We start from the raw sequence: 19,049 nt of genomic DNA, 5'->3' as shown, positions 1-19,049 counted from the left end.
CAGTGATAGTAGTCATCCTTATTTTGTTCCCAAATTGAATGGAAATTTATCTAGCACGTCATTGTTACATTTGATGATTGTTTTTGGTTTCTGATAAAAATTCTTTCCAAGTTAAGGAGGTTTTCATTCATTCCTAGTTTACTGTACTAGTTATCTATTGCTGTTTAACAAATTACCCCAATGCAGCAAGAGATAACTAAGGCACTAAGGGTTTTTAAATCAAGAATGGATGTGTGATTTTGTCAGATTATTTTTTCAGCATTTATGGAGATAGAGTAAAAAGATTGTAAAACTATTAGCATAATCAATTACAATAACAGCTTCCCTAATGTTGAACAATCCCTGCACTCCTGGGACAAACCTTCACTTGTCACGATACAGTCTTCTTTTAATATACTGATGGATTCAGTTGGAGAATCTGTAATTTAAAACATGTGTTGCTCTATTAATATGTGAGGTTAGACTATAGTTTTCCTTTTTTTTGTCTAAACCTGTCCAGTGATACCAGCCTTCTAGAATGAACTAGGAAGCTGTCCATCTTTTCCTATTAGCTGATCTTTCAATATTGGATAGAACTTCCATGATACCTGAACTTCCATAATACCAGCTGGGCCTGGTACCATTTCTGAGGAGAAAACTTTGACCATCTTTTAAACTTCTTCTATACTGTTCCATTCTATTCAGGTTTTCTGCCACTCCTTAAGTGATTTTGGTAATTTATATTTTCCTAGAAAACCACCCATCTCATCTAGATTTTCACATTTATTGGTATAAAATTACACAAAGCATTTTCTTATGACTTTTTCATATACTCTGAATCTGTGGTTAAATCCCCTTCATCATACCTTATTTTATTTATGTTTTCTTGCCTTTTTCTCAATCATAACTGCCAGAGGAGGGTCTGTCTAGTTTGCTGGTCTTTTCAAAAAACACCTCTTAGCTTATCAAACCTTTTGTTTTCTATTTCATTAATTTCTGGTTTTATATATAGTAATTACTTGATTCTGCTTTCTTTTGGTTGTTCTTTTTCTAGAACTTTCTAGACTCTTGATCAGAATAATTAGTTCATTTAAACTGTCTTGTTCTCTAATAAAAGCATTTAAGACCACAAACTTTCTTCTGGGAACCCCCATGGTCATATCCCATAGGTTTTGATCTATGACATTCTCAATTGACATTTATTCTAAATAGTCCACAAATTCCATTCTTATTTCCTCTTTAACACAAGTATTTTTAAACTTTCAAATGGACCTAGCCTTTTTGCCATTGCTATTAATATTTTATTTCATTGCATTATAATCAGAAAATGTAAAATGTGTTTTCAAATTAACTTGGAAATAATCTCCTTCCCCAAAAGTATAAGCAGATTGTTCTCTCTGTCTAAACACCCTTCCCCATCCTATCCAACTGACAAACTCTTACTCATCCTACAAAACAGCTCAAATGTTATATATTCTAGGACCAACCACTCCCACTTCGGGGGGGAAGGTATCTAGAGAAGGATTTTTAAGGAAGGACAAGCTACAAACAGGCTGTGAATGTCCTCTTTGGTCTTCTGGCCTGGTCCCCCAGTCACTCTCCTCACACGCTCAGACACCCATTCCACAGTCACTCCAGAGGCTAGAGGGAGATGGGGGAGGGGCTGGCAATGATATTGATATTTGTCTGGAGGGGTGAGGGATTGGGGGAGGGGTGGGTCTAGCTCTTACCTGCTCTCTGCCAGCCTGCCTGAGGGGGTAAGCTTCATGGAGTCAAGGACCTGAGTAGGACAGCAATACTGGTGTAGAGTATGAGACGCTGTGGACCTGAGAGACAGCAAGAGACAGAGAGAGAAAGAGAGACAGAGAGAGAGACAGGGAGGGAGGGGAGAGGCAGGGTGGGGAATGGGGACAAGGAGGCGAAAGTGAGTGGGGTAGGGGAAAGGGGAAGACTGGGAGGAATGGGTGGTGGAGGATAGGGAATGGAAGAGGAGGGGTGGGAGGGAGGGAGGGAGAGGGGGAAGGCAGGAAGGAAGGAAGGAAGGAAGGAAGGAAGGAAGGAAGGAAGGAAGGAAGGAAGGAAGAAAAAAAGAAAAAACCACAAAGTCAAGAAAGAGAGGACGGCACTCGAACCACAAACAGAACACAACGACAACAGGGGGCAGCAGAGACGAAAGAGCTGGGCTGGGCCTCCTGTGTTCCAGGTGACTCCGTGGGGACCTCGGCCTCAGAGACACTGGGACACCACAGTAGGGAAGGGGGAAGGGAGCCCTCCTCACACCAGACGCCACGGGTAGGGAAGAGGGGAGAGGGAAGGGTGGATGAAAGAGAAAGGGAAAAGGTGTATCGGGGGGTTCCCCCTTAGAGAAGACCCCTCACAAGAAAGGAGGGAGGGATGGGGAGAAAAGAGGCTCTGGGTCCAAAGTGGGGGAAGAACCCAGGCCAGGGCGGGGTGGGGGGGTGCAGGAGACACTGGAGGAGGAGAGGGAAAGAGACAGAGAGAAACCGAAAGAGACAAGACAGAAAAGGAGAAAGACAGAGAAGGAGGAAGACAGTGAAAGGGCGAGACAAAAGACACAGAGAGAAGACGGGGAGAGGCAGAGAGTGCCAGAGCAAAGGACAGGAGAGGCGAGGGCGGAGGAGAGCTGACAAGGTCTCAGTGGTCTTGGTGACAGGATGGGACTTGGGCTGAGTGGGCGAGTGGGGCCCAGCGAGCCAGAGGACAGGGTGGTTCTTTGCTTCCAAGGCCAGTGCTGCGACCCCAGCCTGGGGCAGGGCCCAAGCTCCGCCCCCCAGCGCTGTGCTCCCACCCTTAGCGTGGGGTCCAAAGGCCCCTCTGCCTCCTGCTTCCCACGATTAAAGTCCAGAGAAGGGGAAGGGGGAGGAGAGACAGCAGGGTAGTGAGGCCGAGGGCCCTGTCCCTGCCCTACGCAGCACAGGGCAGATACTGGGAGTGAGTGCCAGGTCAGCCAGCCCCTGCCCCCCACGAGCCCCTGAAGGCAGGTTGTGGTCAGGGCCTGGCCATTCAAGAGCCGAAGTAAAGGCCGGGAGATGTGGCTGCAGGCCAGGCCAGCTGCCCACTATCTCGCTTGCTGCGAATTGGAGAGGATGCCTAAATCTTAGAACCTTAACAGAGAATCCTGGAATCTGATACTCTTCTTATCAGAGCCTCTGGAATAATTGTCGACTGTTTCTCAAGTGCCATCTAAGTGCCAGTCACTGGCCCAAGTCCTTGACTCATTAAACCTGAGACTCAGAGACCCTTAGGCTGCTGGAATGTTGGTATCAGAGAGTCTCAGCTGTTGTGGACAGCCCCGCAGCACCAGGCTAGGAGCCAGGGCAGCCACCAATCACACCCCTCACAGGCCACCGACTGCGCTGCTCAGGGCTCCAGGGTTCTTACAGAGCTGGGCACCCAGATGCCCCTGGGCTCACCCACTTGAGCTGGCTCCCTCCCCCAAGCCAAAGGCCTCCAAGAATCCAAGAGGAGAGCCAGGAACCAGGAAGCCAGGAGGCTGCTGAATCAGCAGCCCAGGGACCAGGTCCAGGCCTGGGCAGGAAGGGAGGGGGTCAGGCTGCAGGGTTGGGGGTGGGGGCCAGGTTCCTACCTGCTACTCCTCCCGGGGGGCTCCATGGGTCTGGACCTGTCCCGAGGGCAGGCCCCCTGGCCAGGGCGGTGCCTCCACCGCTGTTGCCACCCCCTCCTCCCCAGCCCTTCCCTAGAAGGAGGAACCAAGGAGGCGGGGCCAGGCCTGCTGGGCTATAGGCCAGACTGCAACTGGAAACTTTGCTCCTTCCCCTGCTCCCCCAGGAGGGCTGGGAACTCCTAGTACGAGGAAGCAGCTTTGAGAGCTTGAAGTGACTCCTCTCGGCCAAACCTCAGGCTGTGCTCACTATATGCACCTCTGTTGGAATCTCCCCAAGTACCCTGTCAAGTACATGTCACTAGCCCTATTCTCCCGAAGAGAAAATTGAGATGTAGAAACATTAAGTAACTCGGCACAGGTAATAGAGCTAGTAAGTAGCAGAACCCCAAGATCAGGACCTGGTTTGGCCATTCCCAAATCAGGACTCTGTCCCCTTGGCCATATTGCTGCCCTGTGAATACAGAAACCTTTCCATAGAAGCTTTTCACAAACATTTTCATCTTCCACAGAGTTAAAGAGACTCTGTGTGGTGGTTATGCTGGGATGCTCCAGTTCAAGTAAAATTCAAATCACCCATCTGGGGAAATCAAGATGAGGGCCCAGCCGATTTCTTGACCATTGCAATAAGCTCTCACTTTCTTCTGCGTTGTTTTCTGAACTGGCTAAGAGAAATGCTCCCTGAAGAGAAAAGCAAAAATCAGAAGACACGCCATTCACAACCTATAGGCTGTTCTTCCAAGGAAATTGGCCCACCTGATTTTACAGACGGGGAGAGGGGAAGAGTCTTACTAAAGTTCATACAGCCAGTCAAACTAGAATCCCCATCGACCTACCACAGTAATCTCTCTCTCCTCCTTATGTGGGGGGCTGGAGAAAGGGGACAATTTGGAGGATTTGACGGGTGTGGGGTTCCTGAAGAGTACCCCAGATCCAGCTCAGAGGGCTCCTGTCCTTTCACAGCCCCAGAGCCCAGGCCCCTGGCTGTTCTGAGCAGAAGGCAGCCCTGGGAGGGGCCAGGGGGCCAGTGATCTAGAAGGAATAGGAGTTGACAGGCAACAGGCCAGCCTTCCTGCCTTCCTGCCTTCCTGCCTCCCTGCCGGGGCAGCTGGTTCCTCTCAAGAAAGCCAAAGCTGCTGAGAGAGATAGGCCCTATGGACCACCGCAAAGTTGGCATCTATGGGCTCTTCATGGCCTCTTCTCCCTCTGCCCACCCCCTAAAGCCCCTTGGTCTTCAAGGCTCTGGTCTCAGCCCCTGCTTTTCTTTCTCTCTCCCTCAGCAACTCTCTTGGCTCTTGTGGCAGCCACACCTTGTGCCCATTTGCAGTTATTGTCCTAAGGGTGGCACCTGTGGCCCAAACCTTCACCAGAAGTTGAGAGACAGAAATTCTAGTCCTGGCCCTAAGGCTGATGCTGTGTGACCTTGAGCAAGCCCCTTCCCCTCTCTGGTGAGGCAAAGAGCTTACATTTTGGTGCCTGGCAGAGCTGGATACAAGTCCCAGCTCTACAACTTTTCAGCTGGGTAACCCCTCTGAGGCACGGTCTGTTCATCTATAAAAGGTGAGTGGCAACTCCTATCTCACAGGTTCTTGTGAGGTTTCAATGAGACACATATGCACATGCTGAAAAGTCTCAGTCTGAGCCTGAGAGAGTATGATCCTTCTCCCAGGGAGGTACGGGAGACTCTTGGGAAACCTGTTTGTTTCGGGCAGGGGAAGATTTCTAGGAAGATACCTCTTCATCTGGGCCACTCTTGGAATTCAGGCATATCTGAGCCTGTTGGGGCGACTCATGTGATAACCCTCTAGGGGCTGAAGGGAAGAAGGAGCGAAGGGTGAGGAGCCTGACCCAGCCGCAGGGCACTGGCAGGGCCTTCGTTCACTTACACTACAGATCCTGTGAGCCAGGCACTGAGCTGGGTGACAGATACGGCAGTGACTAAGGGCAGTCAATGTCCCGATCTCATGGAGCTCATATTCAAGTGAGAGGAGACAGACATTATTCAACCACTAATGGAATTAAGCTGGGCAAAAAGTGGAGGTAGTGGGGGAGAGTGTTCCAGGCAGAGGAAACAACTTGGGCAAAGGACCTGAGGTGGTATTTCCAGGAACTACAAGGAGGCCAACGTGGCTGAGTGGAAAAAGCAAAGGGGAGATGAGCGAGACTGGAGATGTAGGCGGGGGCCCAATCATGCAGAGCCTGGAGGTCCTGATAAGGTTTCAGTATTTATACTAAGAGGAATTTGGAAGCCTGTGGTTCACGGATAGGCCTGGGGCGGGGAGTGTCTCTGAAGCCCCTAAAGTTGTATGAAAAATATGAGTGAGTATGAGTGCATTTCCGGGGAGAACATTGCTTTCATTAGATCCTCAGATGGGTTTGTGATCCCAAAAGGGCAGGGAAACTCCTTATATGAGTCCATTCACTAAGTGCTGACTATGAGCTAGTGTCAGGCATCCCAGGACCTTCTGTGAGCTGCCCCTCCCCACCACTTCCCCGTGGTCTCAGCCTCCCCCCACCCCACCTTCAACCTGTGCTCCACCCAAACAGAAGCGCCTACAATTCTCTGCCACACTCTGCTGTCCGCCCTCACCTTTGCCTCTGCTCAAAAGACCGTTCCCCACCACCCTGCCCCCAGTGCCACCTCCCCACCTCGTTAGCTCCCCCTTGTTCCTCACAAGTCTGCTCAGAGGTGGTGCCCTCTGGGAATCTGACTCTGGGATCCCTCCCCTGTGTCCTTCCCACCCTGCGTTTCTCCAGCGCTGTCTATTCACATGCCGTTGCCCCTTCTGGTCCAGGAGCTCGGTGGGGACAGACACCATGTCTTATTCATTCCAGTGTCCCCAGCATCCGGCACAGGGCACCTAGTCAAACAGGTCAGCAGGTATTGAGAGACAGACAATCCACACTGAGGTAGAGTCTGCAAGATGGGCTGCTGGACACTAGAGGGCACTGTGGCCACTGGAATCCTGGCCTGCCGCTGGCACTAGCCAGGCTGGCCCAGGCTGGCCCCTGGGACCAGGCAGGCGGGGAAGCATGGAAACTCTGCTCCTGGGTCCTGCAGCTCCTTGGCTCTGGGTCTAACTGACCGGGGTCCCAGTCCCAGCTTCCCAATTTACCTTCTGCCTCCTTTCCAGATTATCTCTCATGACAGTGCCATCCCACTGCAGATACAGTTACAGTTCTTCACGAATGCAAGTACCAAACACTGCTCCACAGCCCTGGCACACTTTTTTGCTCTGTCTGCAACACTCTCCACTTCACCTCACACACACACCCACCCCTCACCAGGCTAACTTCTACTCATCCACCAAGTCACAGTTTAGATGTCAGCTTGGAGAAGCCTCCCTGACCCTCAGGTTGTGTTGGGTACACTTCTGAGGTTCTCCCACAGCACCCTACACTTCGCCTGTAATTGTCTGTTTCCTTATCTGCTTTCCTACCAGACGGTGAGCTTCCTCAGAGCAGGATTCTATTATTCATCATTGTATCAACTGCATTTAGTTTAGCACAGTGCCTGGCACGTTGTAGGTACTCAAGAAATTGTCCCATGACTAAGTGGATGGATGGATGGACAGATGGATGGATGACCTCGGGCAAGTGACTCTACCTCTCAAGGTTTCAGTTTCCCCCTCTGTAAAGTGGATCCCATCACCCTTACTTGGCAGAGCTGCCAGGAGGATTAAAGATAAGGTGTGTGGAATGCTCCTTAACAGTACCTGATACATAGTACACATTTTCTGAATCAAAGCATTTATTAAGTTGAAGGAGGCTTTGCCCTGAGCCTGGGATGGATGATCTCTCCCACTCAGGCTTACCACCTATATGTGGAAGATGGACTTAACAATAATAAGAAAACTATCCTTTTTATTAAAAAATAACAACAGCACCTGCTATGTGCCAGGCCAGAAGTAGGAGCTCCCTAAGGAGGTGGGCAGTCTCCAGTCTCAGCCAGAGGATGCAAGGCCCGGGCCGAGGTCAGAGCCATGGGCATTGCCCCTACATCTGGAGAACAGTCATTACGTGCACAGCTGGTTCCAAACTCTTTACTCATAGGTGAAAACCTGTCTAAGGTTCCCTCTGTAATTAATGTAAAAACTGCAGGGTTTGTATTAATGGAAAAGTGAGCTCGAGCGTCAAGTTGATAATATTGATAATGTGTGCTTGTAATTCTATACTGAAGATAACTATAAATTCAGTCACTGCACTAATAAAATGTGAAAATTCCTGAAACAACCAAGAACTTGGTAGCAGCTGTACCATGAGTAGCATTATGCCAGTTGTTCTGAGACTATGAAAATCACCGCACACTGGTGGCGATGGTAATATTCACTGTGCACTTAAAGGCTGTTTGGGCACAAAATAAGGGGAAAGTTTTAGATAAAACAGGGTATTTTGATGCAAGAGCATGGAACTTGAAAGCATAGTGAGCTAAGGTCAACTTGCATTAGAGTAGGAACCAAAACCTTGATGGACGAGCAAGCTTATAATCGTGGGCCTCTGAGCAGACTACTCCCCAGGCTCTGACCTCGCTTGTGAACACATAAAAGCTGTGGGCACTGTAGAAGAAACACCAAGTCCAGAGTATTTGACCTCTACGCTCACCCACTTCTAGGAGAATCCACTCCCACCTACAGCCCCTTGCCACCTCGTTTACCACAGGATGGACAGAAACAGTGCTGTCCCGTGGGGGTGGGCCCTGAAGCTGGAAGGTCACATAGCTTCTAGGTTGGTGGCCACATCAGGCCACCTGAGAGCAGAGGAAGTCAGTCCAGAGAGAGGAGTCAGTGACAAAGAGATGACAGGGACCAGGCAAGTCATGAAAGATGGAGAGAGACAACGCATGAGCCAGGGAGATGCAGAGATGCAGAGAGAGAGAGAGAGAGAAAGAGAGAGCAATTTTCCTCCTTGACTTCTTGGTCCCACTTCCAGTTGGCATGAGGCCTGGCTGTACGTCATTTACTGCTCTTAGATTCTGTGAGATGTAGCCTCACAATAGTCTCCCCCCCCCCACCCTTTATTCTTGAGCGCATTTGAGTGGGTTTCAGTTCCCTGCAACAAAGTGTACCCAGACTAAGACAAGGGAAAATTGGGGATGTAAGTGCAGGGCTTGCATAAGCAAAAACGCATAAAGAACACTTAGGTAGGGAGGGGTGAATGCAATTATAAAGCATTTGTGTTTGTTCACCCAAATGCTCCCTCATTTCCTGACAGTTGCGACCACAGATACATGCTACAGTCGCACACTCACATACACTGACATTCAGTGGACACCAAGACAAATGCAGCAACAACCAGATCTGCTTCTATGCAGACACCCTGCCGTGCATGGACACCCACCAGCACGCAGCGCTGCCCCTGCGTTCCTCACACCCGCACAGATGTGAAGCCACACCAAGAACACAGTGGTGCTGCCCGGGAGGCTTGGGCCAGGAACCGAGGCTCAGGCTCGATTGGGTTCTGAGCAGCCTCCCTCCCCAGCTGCCAAGTGACTCATCCCCAGGGCTGCTAATTAAAGCCAGGACAGAGGGGACAGAGAGGAGGGGAGGGAAAGAGAGAGAAGGCAAGTTTATTTTGGTGCCAATCAGGCATGCAGCCAGCTTAGGGGTCACCCACTTCCTGGGGCTGGGCCAGGCCGGGGCAGGGAAACACTAACAGGAAGGGGAAGGAGGACCCCCTTACCCCTTCTTGCCCCTCGTGAGCTTCCTAAAAAAAGGTAACTCCTTTGGGAAAATTACCCATCTCCCTCCCCCCCCCCCACCTCCCTCCTCCTCCATCCCATAGTCAGATTCAAGTTCTACCCCCTCCAGCCTCTTGTCCTTACAACTGGCTTCTCCTCATCAACGCACTCCCATTTGGGCTTGCCAGAGCTGGCTCATCTGTGTCTGTAGCCCGCTTCCATCTCCCCCATGGATCACCCAACACAGGCCTGGTACACAGGGAATGCTCTGTTCGTGCTTCTGGAAAACAACTGGGTTAACCCCGGTATAGCATGGTGACCGCAACTCTGATGGTCTGGATTCTGATCTGAGTTCTATGGGGGGGAGGGGGTAAATTATTTTAACTCTGAAAGCCTCAGTTTCCTCACCTGTAAAGTGACTAGAATATATACTCTATAGGATTATTGTGAATATGAAGTGAGAAAACACAGGTAAAGTGCCCAGCATGGTGGCCAGCATATATGGGCTTTAGCTATCACCCAGCAAGTGCTGCTGCCGCTGATAAATTATGCCCTGCCTCAGGCCTGGGGTAGCAGCAATTATACAGAGCTGAGTTCCAAGCCTGGCTCTACCACATAGGACCCGGGGGAACTCAGACAAGCCACATAAGCTCTCAGAGCATTGGCTCATATGTAAAATGGGGATTCACAATATGACACCATAAATTTACTGTAATGATTTGAGCCTGTCAAGGGGAGCCCAGCTCTCAGAAGTGGCTCCATGCATTGCAGCAGCGATTACTAAGGATAGCAGGAGGAGCGCAGACCTGTGGGGCCAAAGAAGCCCAGGAGCGAGGAAGCAGTCAGGGTGGACTCGGGCAGCCAGGGAAGGCACCCCAGAGTGCACAGGGCTGGAGTTGGACCCACCAGAGCCAGAGAGCATTCAGCAGGCGGTAAGTGACAAGGTTCCAGGAAAAGGAAGTGGTGGGAACAGAGAGCTGGGCAGGGCAGGCAACCAGGCTGCGCTGAACAGAAGGCAGCACGCAAGGGAAGATTTGGAAGCAGCTGGGGCAGCTCTGGGGACTGGCAGTGTCTGGACATGTGGATGGGGGAGCCACGGAAGGTCTGTGAGGTCTCAGCTACCCCAGATTGCCAGGAGGTCAAAACAAGAAAGAATCTTAGAGATTACCTAATCCAAACTCCCGTTGGACAGATGGGGGCACTGAGGCCCAGAGTGGGAGGCCTCCTCTGGGAACAGAGCCAGCGTTGGCTCCTCCTCCCACTTCTCCTCCCGACAGCAGCGGCTCCTGTTGCCATGGGGACGTCCCTGGCTCTGCGGGTGTCAGCAGCTCCCCCACCTCCTCCCTCCTTCCCTAGCAACAGGCCACCTCCTCTGGCTCTCATCTTTGCGTGCCTGTCAACCCCGGCCTGGTCCCCAGGGCCCCCAAGTTCCAGCCAGACCCTCACTGCAGCGGTAGCACCTCTAGGCCTGGGCTCCCTCCTCTTCTGGTGGCGGAGGTATCAGCCCCTCCTGCCCCTCTGTCTTCAAGTTCTGCACCTCTCCACATATCTCAAGCTTGACTGCCCCATAAATGACAATGCATTGGGTTAGGGGATGGCGGAGGGCACTACAATATGTTGAGCCACCATTTTATGCTGAGCATTGCTTTAAGTTCTCTCATCAACCCAAAGAAGTCAGAATTATTGACCTCATTTTACAGATGAGGAAAGTAAGGATCAGAGAAGCCAAGTGACTTTGCAAACAACACACAGCTAGGAAGCAGGCTCTGCTGAGAGCTAGTTTGTGACCTTGAGCCATCGCCAGTCCCTTTCTGGACCTGGATTTAAGGCGCCTGTAGGTCTGACAACTTCTCATGGATCTACAGGAAGTCCAGGCACCTTCCTCTGCCCACAGCCCTTTAGCAACACCAGCTGTTCAGCTCTAATTAGACTCCACACTTCCTCTGGCACCCCATACCTGGAAGCCCTCATGCCTGGGCCCTGCTACGGGGGGTTTTCAATCCACCGACCCTGCTCATTCCTTCCCATTCCACTTCCACAGCAGCCGAAGTCTAGCTCCTTTCCTTCGTGTTCCTTCTACCCTCCTAAACTTTCCCCTCCACACACACAATGTTTATTAGATGACAACCCTGGGGCTCCAGGGGGGAAAAAGATCTGTTCAAAGTCACATAACTAGAAAGCGACCTGGCCATAAATGGAACCCTTTGCCCAGATCCAGTTGCTGCCCTTTCTGTGCTACAGAGCCCCACCTCTCTCCTCCAGCCTCCCCCGGCTCCCACTGATGACAGAAGGTATCTGTGACCCAGTCCCGACCAGACCAGTTCTGAACTTTAACACTTGCTCCTTTCCTGCCCAGATCTGTTTTAGCCCAACTGACTGCCCCCACCCAGCCCCCCTCACCTCCGATGCCTGCTGGTTTCATTTACAGGGATGCCCTCCTTACACAGTCTGCGTGTCAGTCCTCCATGACCCAGCTCAGACACCACCTTCTCCAGGAAGCTCTCCCTGACCCCTAACTGAAGTGAGCTCAAGAATTCACATGCGGGTCCTGAGAGCATCCTCAGATGACCCCACCCAGCTCTGGTTCCAAGTTAAAGGACCTTCCCACCATATTTGCAAGATTTTGCCCCACAAGTGCTATTTTAGGCCCCTTCCACAGTCCAAGTTTGACCCTTGCTTCCACAGTTGCTGAGTCTGCAAGGTCCCTGTAGCCTCCTTGACTGTAGGTCCAGGGTGGATGTCGGGAAGTACATCTCAGTAAAACAAATACCAGCTTTGGCAGCAGACAGCCCAGGGTATGAGTCAGAGTGATGCCACCCTGCCCCATTTCTCTTATTTCCTTGGGCAAGGCACTGACCCTCTGTGGGACCTCATTTTCCTCATGTGTAAATCAGAGATCCCAATCCATGCCTAATAGGGCTGTTGTGAGCATTAAATAAGATCATATTCAGAGTTCTTAGTATGTGAGGAGCAAATGATAACTGCTATGATTACTAATATTAGGATGAGGATGAGGATGATGATTATTATCTGCAAGGCTGTCGAAAGCTCCTGCAGGGATGGCGTGGGCAGGGCTCTGGGCTTGGTGCCAGGCAGACCTGGGTTTGAATCCTGGCTCAGCCATAAATAAGTTGCATGGCTGTGGGCAAAACCCATAACCAGCCTGAGCCTCAGTTTCTTCAACTGTAAAATAATGATGATAAGGGCAGCCCAGGTTCCACCTACAGTGTCACTGGGAGGATCAAACAAAAGAAAGTCCCTGACAACTTCTGTAAGTTGTAAAGGCCCAACGTACATCATCATATGATTTATGATCATAATAACTATTAAAACCCTGAGCTATAGGTCCTAGGACCTCCCCTGTCGGGAAGAGCTAGAGACGCCTTCAGTCGCATTCCTTGACAAGTCGCAGGCATATCAACGGGGATGCCTGGGGGCCTGTGCTCAGAGTCAGCCCAAGCTGTCTTTCTCCAAACCCACAGTGGGGCACTGGGATCAGTGTCCTTTGCTAGACCAGTGCCTTCCTAAATGCTAGGACAGGCTGTTCCCAGGCCATACTCCTTGGCTGCATGCCAGGACTAATTGCATCTCATCATATACCCCTTGCCTGGACACTAGGCCTGACTGTATCTACCACACTTCCCCTGCTTTCCTGCTGGCCGAAGTGTGCTCCCATCCCACAGCCCCTACCTTGGCCCAGGGCACCAGTGTGCTCATCCCATCCCCCCTGCCTGGGATGCAAGGACACAGCATGTCTCATTATGCACCTCCGTCTGGATGCTGGGATCCTCTGCCCCCCTCCCATATCCACTGCCTGGATGCCAGGACCTGGGCTGCTGCATATGGTTGGACAAGCAGTGCCTTGCACAAGGGTTCACAGCCAAGAGGGCATGAGTCGCGGCTGAAGTTCAACCTGTGCTCTACTCACTGAGCCGGGAACCCTGGTGAGGGGCTGCAGGAGCCCTGTGGAAAGGGAACATTCCTCCAACTGATCCACGCAGTGGGTTCTACTCTTCACATAGGTGTTATATATGTTAGTTGCAGCCCTGGCTGGAACCGAGTGAGCCCATCTCATGCCTCTGCTGCCTGGACCCATCTCATTTCAGAGGCCAACTGCATCACCCCTGGCCTGGATGCTCTCTGACTGGGCCCTACCCTGAGCCCCGCATCATTCCCACATAGTCCCTATCCTTGACACTTGTGTTTTCACGAAGCTTCTGTTGGGTTAAGGCCTGGGAAATGCACTAATAGTCCTTGTCCCTAACCCCAGTTTTACCCCCAAATGGCAGATTGATCACACCCTGAAAACTTACTGATTGATGCTTGTAAACCTTTTTCACCAAGCATGCAAAAAAAAAGGGGGGGGCACTTGTTACACTTAAATATAAGGTATATTTAAGTGTAACATTACCTTAAATATAAGGTATATTTCTAATGACTGGAATGTGTCACATCAAAAGTCCATCCAAACCACACTACTCAGGGCTAGTGCAGGTCAGGGTGGAGCACAAACGCCAGACCAGGGAAGCCCCGTTTCTATCGTGTCCCCTTCTCCCGGGAAGGGAGGGGGAGAAGGTCCCGGGTCCAGAGCTGACCTCTCTGCAGGTCAGCTTTCCCATCTAGGTAGCTTCCATGAGCCCCTCCAGTGTTCAGCCGAGCCCCCAAATCAGCTAGGGTCAGAAAGACTAAGGAAGAGTTTTCAACCCCCTCCCTATGCTTGCCTCCTCCCCACCCCTAATACCAGTGGGACAAAACCCCTGGAGTTGGCCCCCGCCCCTCCCATGGATCCCGAAGTGACAAGCCAGAGGCCCCCACCCCAGTCCCTGCCCCAACTCCCAAGCACTACTAAAGAAAGGAGGTACTGACCTGACTGTTCTGGAATTCTCACCATCAGATCTGAAAGAGAAACAGAGAAAAAACCCGACAGTCAGCATATGCCCTCTACTCCTCTCCTCCCTCTGCCCAGCCCTGACACCTAGCACGCATCGTGAAAATGAAGGGTAGGGCATTTCGTGCAGAGAGAATGGCCAGTGCATAGGCCATGATGTGGCGGAGGGCCTGGCCAGTTGTTGGGACACGGAGGAGGACAGTGTGGCCGGGGTGGAATAAGTGAGGGGAAGAATGGTTGGAGGTGAGGTCGAGGAGGTGCCAGGAACCAACCATGTTCTAGCCTAGTGGGTCATGGTGAAGAGCCTTCCTCGGAGTGGCTGAGAGGCAGCCTGCAGCGGTGGCCAGGGGCAGAGCCCGAGGTTTAAACACAGAGAGACCAAGCCTCAGATACTGGCTCTGCCACTTACCAGCCCTGTGACCTGGGCAAATCACCTCCCTGCTTGGAATCTGAGCCTCAGTCTCCTCACTTGTAACACGAGGCCAATCCTTGCAGGGCTGTTGGGATGATTAAGCCCTTTGCAGCCCAGCAGACAAATGCCAGGTATTATTAACAACATAGAAAAGGCTTTGCCAATTGCCTGGTCCAACCTGCTTATTTTCTGGATGACAAGAATGAGGCTGAGAGGGGTGAGTGAGTCAGCTGCTGGGCTCCTTTCTACTACATTGGTCTGCCTTCTTCATTGTGAGGCCCCCTCAGAGGCAAAGGAAGGGCAAGAGAAGAGAGTGGCACTGGGGACAGCTTTGAGGGGACTGAGAGAATGAGTGAAACCCGACCCACACCCACTCCGGCTGTTCCTCCCTAAAAGAATATATATGTGTGTGTGTGTGTGTGTGTGTGTGTGTGTGTGTGTGTGTGTGTGTGTGTGTGTGTGTGTGTGTGTGTGTGTGTGTGTAGGGAGGAACAGTGGAACTGTCCTTGGGGGTGGGGAAAGGGAGGAAGAAGGACCAGGGCACTTGGAAGAAGCGGGGAGAGTGTGTGAAGTGGCTTCCCTGTCCCCTCTGTCCTCTTCTTCCTCCTTTTCTCCCCTCCCTCCCCGACCCCCACTCCCACTCCCACTGCAGACGTCGGAGGAGACAGAGATGAACACATCACAGGCTCTGTCCTCAGGTGAGAGAACCAAGAAGGGACCTTAGTGAGGGGACCTGAGTGGGGGGAGAGTCGTCTATGCTGATTGCAAAGTGAGAGGGACACACGGGGAGGGGAAAGTGAGTATTTGTTGGAAGAGTGAATGGAGCACCCACCGGCCAGGTGGGGCAGGCAAGCATCTGGGTGCAGGAGCGCAGGCAGTGGGTGAGGCCAGTGCTTCCAGTTCTGCTGCTTACTAGCCATATACTCCTAGGGAAGGCACTCCCCGATGTCCAGCCTCAGCTTTCTCACTTGTAAAATGACATGACAGGGGAGGGGAGGGGGGCAGGAGGGTGGGGTGGCTGTGAGGTTCAGCCTGGCACAGTGGACAACAGTGGGTCCAATCGTTAGCCTTTGCAGCCCCCTAAAGGGACAGAGGAGCAGGGCCACAGAGCACCTTTTCACATTTATTAAAACTTTCCATCTCACTCTGCAGCAACAAGATTTCTTCTCAGGCCTGGCTCAATTATTCGCAGGTACCAGATCAGGTGGGCTTAATTCAATGACTCCCCAACTGTCAACAGAATGGAAGTTAAGCCCCTCAGCCTTTCTCCCTAACACAAACCCTCTGCTCCAGGCAGGCTGGTCTCCTCGCCACCCCACCCCAAAACCCCCAGCACACACGTATTCAAACTACTATATACCAGGCCCCGACTCAGGAATATAAACCCTCACGTTGCTCACAGACTGGCCCCTTGCCTCAATCTATTATACTTCAGAGCATAAGCCACATATATAATCGTCTCCATTGGCATGTGAACAATCACCGGGCACCTACTATGTACCAGGCAGGGTGGCAGGCTCTTTTGGTACATGACCTCCTTTGATCCTGCAAAGTGGGAATTACTCATGCAATTTTAAGATGATGAAACTGAGACTCAGAGAAGTTGAAATGATTTGCCCCACGGCTCACAAGTAGGGGCAAAGCTTGGCCTGGACCCCACAGCTCGTGCTCTTACCACCACGCTCCACTGCACCAGCAGCTCAGTGCTGGGCACTTACGCATCGTTAAGGTGAGTTCCCTTATCCTCGTCCCCCAAAGTCAGGACAGGCACTTCCTGACAGGCTCTTTCTTAGGAGAGATTACCAGATATGTACTTCTGCTCCAAAAGCACTTCTGTATGATGTTACAGTCCTCAAGATGGCAGCTACGGGGAGCAAAAGAGCTCCACGCCATGAGGCAGAGTGAATTAGCCAGCTCTCCTCACTGTGGACTGATTCTTACTAGTTCGAGGGTATACGGCATCTTATGACCCTCAATGCGGGGGTGCATGCCACCTCAGGGGTTTACAGGCTCTTATGCGTTTAGTATACAAATTGTTATTTACATCTAGATAACCATCATCATTAACACTGTGCTATCCTACACCTCTTCAGGACTAATGCCCAGCCCAATGGTCAATCCACCCCTTACTCCATGAAGCTGGACCACCATTCTTTTGTGAAGTAGCACAGACGTAGAAAGAATGCTGGGCTCTATTATGGCTCATTCCCTAACTGGCAGCATAGAATTGGAGAAATCACTGCTCTCTGGACCTTGGTTCGTCATCTATAAAACAAGGGGGCTGTGTTAGTTGAGTTCCAATCTTCAGGCCCTAAGATACTTAGTTTCTTCAGAATCCCAAAGTTTCTCTCTTTTATCAATTGGGTTCAGCTACCTATGGGTAGAAACAAAGACCCAGGGTACCAGACCTCCCTTTATCAATCCATGTCAGGAAAGGAGATGGATTTCTCCTGCTACTCCTATGGCTTTCTCCCAATGGAAGGCCACTTCAGACCCCAGGGTTCTCAAAAGGCTTGTCTAAGCCAATTCCCATCCTCAAGAGTAATGCTCAATAAACAGTAACTGATTGAAGCCTATGAGTATAGTGACCATATTTTCTGAACCAAAAACGCAGGCATGTAATGAGACCAAGGATTCTGACGTTGCTGCTTCCAGGTACAAGGGGCAATCTGGCAGATGGGAGAATAAATGGCAAAATATCAACAGTTCTTGAACCTTTGGGGGACTTATGGCGACAACAGGGCAGAATAACTCAAAAGAATATAAGCCTTTGAGTTGCCATACTGGGGTTTCTGCTCTCACCTCCTGACTGGATTCCCTGCCTCTCATTTTGACCCTCCAAGCTATCTATAAACAGTGCCTGGGAACACAATAAGGTGCCTCTCTCCCAAGAACCTGGAATTGGATAAATAAGGTTGTCCTCTGAGACCTAAACTAAGCAACAAAAAATGCATCAGAAACGAGATATGCAAAGTTACGTGAGAAAGAGAGACTGTTTCTCAAGCCAGCATTTGAGCAACATGTCTACAAAATCAGGTGTCCAACAGAAAGGTGATTGGACACGAACAGAAGTACATTTTTTAAAGGAGACTTGAAGAGCTGCTGTGTACAGGGCTCCTCCTAGAAGTGTCCTGAGGAGAAAGAGGTGGGTACCCTGGCCCAGGGATCATACAAGTCTCTCTAAAAGCTGAGAACCAGCCCTGGGGCAGCCAGGCAACTGATCTCCCAAACATCAACTTGTCTAACTGCAAGTCTCTTCAATGGGCAACCACCTTCTCTCACTGGCTGCTAAAGGAACATCTCTCAAGCACAAATCAGTTGATGTGGTTCTGCTGCTTCAAACATTCAATAATTTTCTCACCGATAGTTTTCCCACAGACAATTTTCCCACAAACATCCGTGCCAGTCGAGCCCAAACTCTCCAAAGCTCTAAATCTTACTCCGCCCTCCCATCTACTTTCTTAGAACATTTGGTATTTGTTCCCTGGAACACTCTTGCTCCCCTTTATGTTTTTAAAAATTATTTTAAATTTTATTAAAGTGACATGTAAACTAGTTTAAAAAGTCAAATTCTGAAAGGATCTTAAAAATAAAAGTTTCCTTTTCAACTCTCTTAGTTACCTTTTCCTGAGTTTACTTTCATATTTCTAAAGTATACGCTTATATTGCTAATCCATTTTTGGCATTTTTGTGTGTGTGTGCCCTTTCAATATTTTTTTTAACCAAAGTAATACATGCATATAGATTTTCAAGTCACATAGTACTGCAAGGATTAAAACAAAACAAAACACACAAATTCCCCACTCTACCCCTCCTCACCCCCAACTCCTACTCTCAGAGACAAACTGTTTTCAAGTCTTTTAACTACTTTTTCGGGTATTTACCTCCTCATTTCTAAGGAACACATGCGTACTTCTATTTCTTGATTTACTTTTTTCAGTTCTGTATATCATGTACTGAATTCCTACCGTGCAGAGAGAGGGTGGGGCTCCCTAACACACACAACCACCTCTAGCCCCCAGTTCTTATGTGGGTGCACCGTCCTTCCTTCCCATTCTACCACTGTAGTTATAGCACAAAGTTTTGGTTAAATCAATATTGGTGGCTTACATTATTATGACTGCATTGATATTAATAATGAGTAAATCATTTGCTATAATTACATTTTCCTTCCCATACAACTTTTTCTTTTCCCTGGTGTTGATGACTATTCTTTTTTTTTTTTTTTTTTGCTTGCTTAGTTTTTTTCATGTATATGATCAATTCTCCCCAAACTCTGTGAGTAGTGCATTTCTCTTCTCAATGTGTTCTGACACATCAGGTAATCCATCAGATTTTTTTTTTTTTCCTTTGAGACATCATTCTCGCTGCAATCCAGACTGGTTGCTCTCCAGGCCTGCACAAGGTTGCCCATAGATCTGCTCCCTTCTCCATCACTCTGGGATTCCCT

General features: G+C 50.2%; 1 protein-coding gene across 3 annotated transcripts in view; it reads right to left on the bottom strand.

Moving 5' to 3' along the window:
- Positions 1–19,049, bottom strand: part of IQSEC2 (IQ motif and Sec7 domain ArfGEF 2) — a 74,624-nt gene that overhangs the window by 36,139 nt on the left and 19,436 nt on the right. Inside the window, exons 1-2 of one of the 3 annotated variants that reach the window (XM_027099902.1) lie at positions 3,587–3,713; positions 1,710–1,805 (exon numbers count right to left, since the gene is read on the bottom strand). In XM_027099902.1, the coding sequence (XP_026955703.1) occupies positions 1,710–1,805; positions 3,587–3,612 (122 nt within the window). In that variant the 5' untranslated portion in view covers positions 3,613–3,713. Of the gene's footprint in view, positions 1–1,709; positions 1,806–3,586; positions 4,448–14,165; positions 14,196–19,049 lie in introns of those variants that run through there. The other 2 variants (XM_027099899.1, XM_027099900.1) reach the window with 2 other exon arrangements.

This window comes from Aethalodelphis obliquidens, unplaced genomic scaffold (genome assembly GCF_003676395.1).
Source record: "Aethalodelphis obliquidens isolate GAN/ISIS:26980383/991018 unplaced genomic scaffold, ASM367639v1 scaffold147, whole genome shotgun sequence".
NCBI classification, from domain to species: domain Eukaryota; kingdom Metazoa; phylum Chordata; class Mammalia; order Artiodactyla; family Delphinidae; genus Aethalodelphis; species Aethalodelphis obliquidens.
The sequence above is the reverse complement of the archived record's forward strand: the minus strand, read 5'-3'. Positions and strand labels throughout refer to the sequence as shown.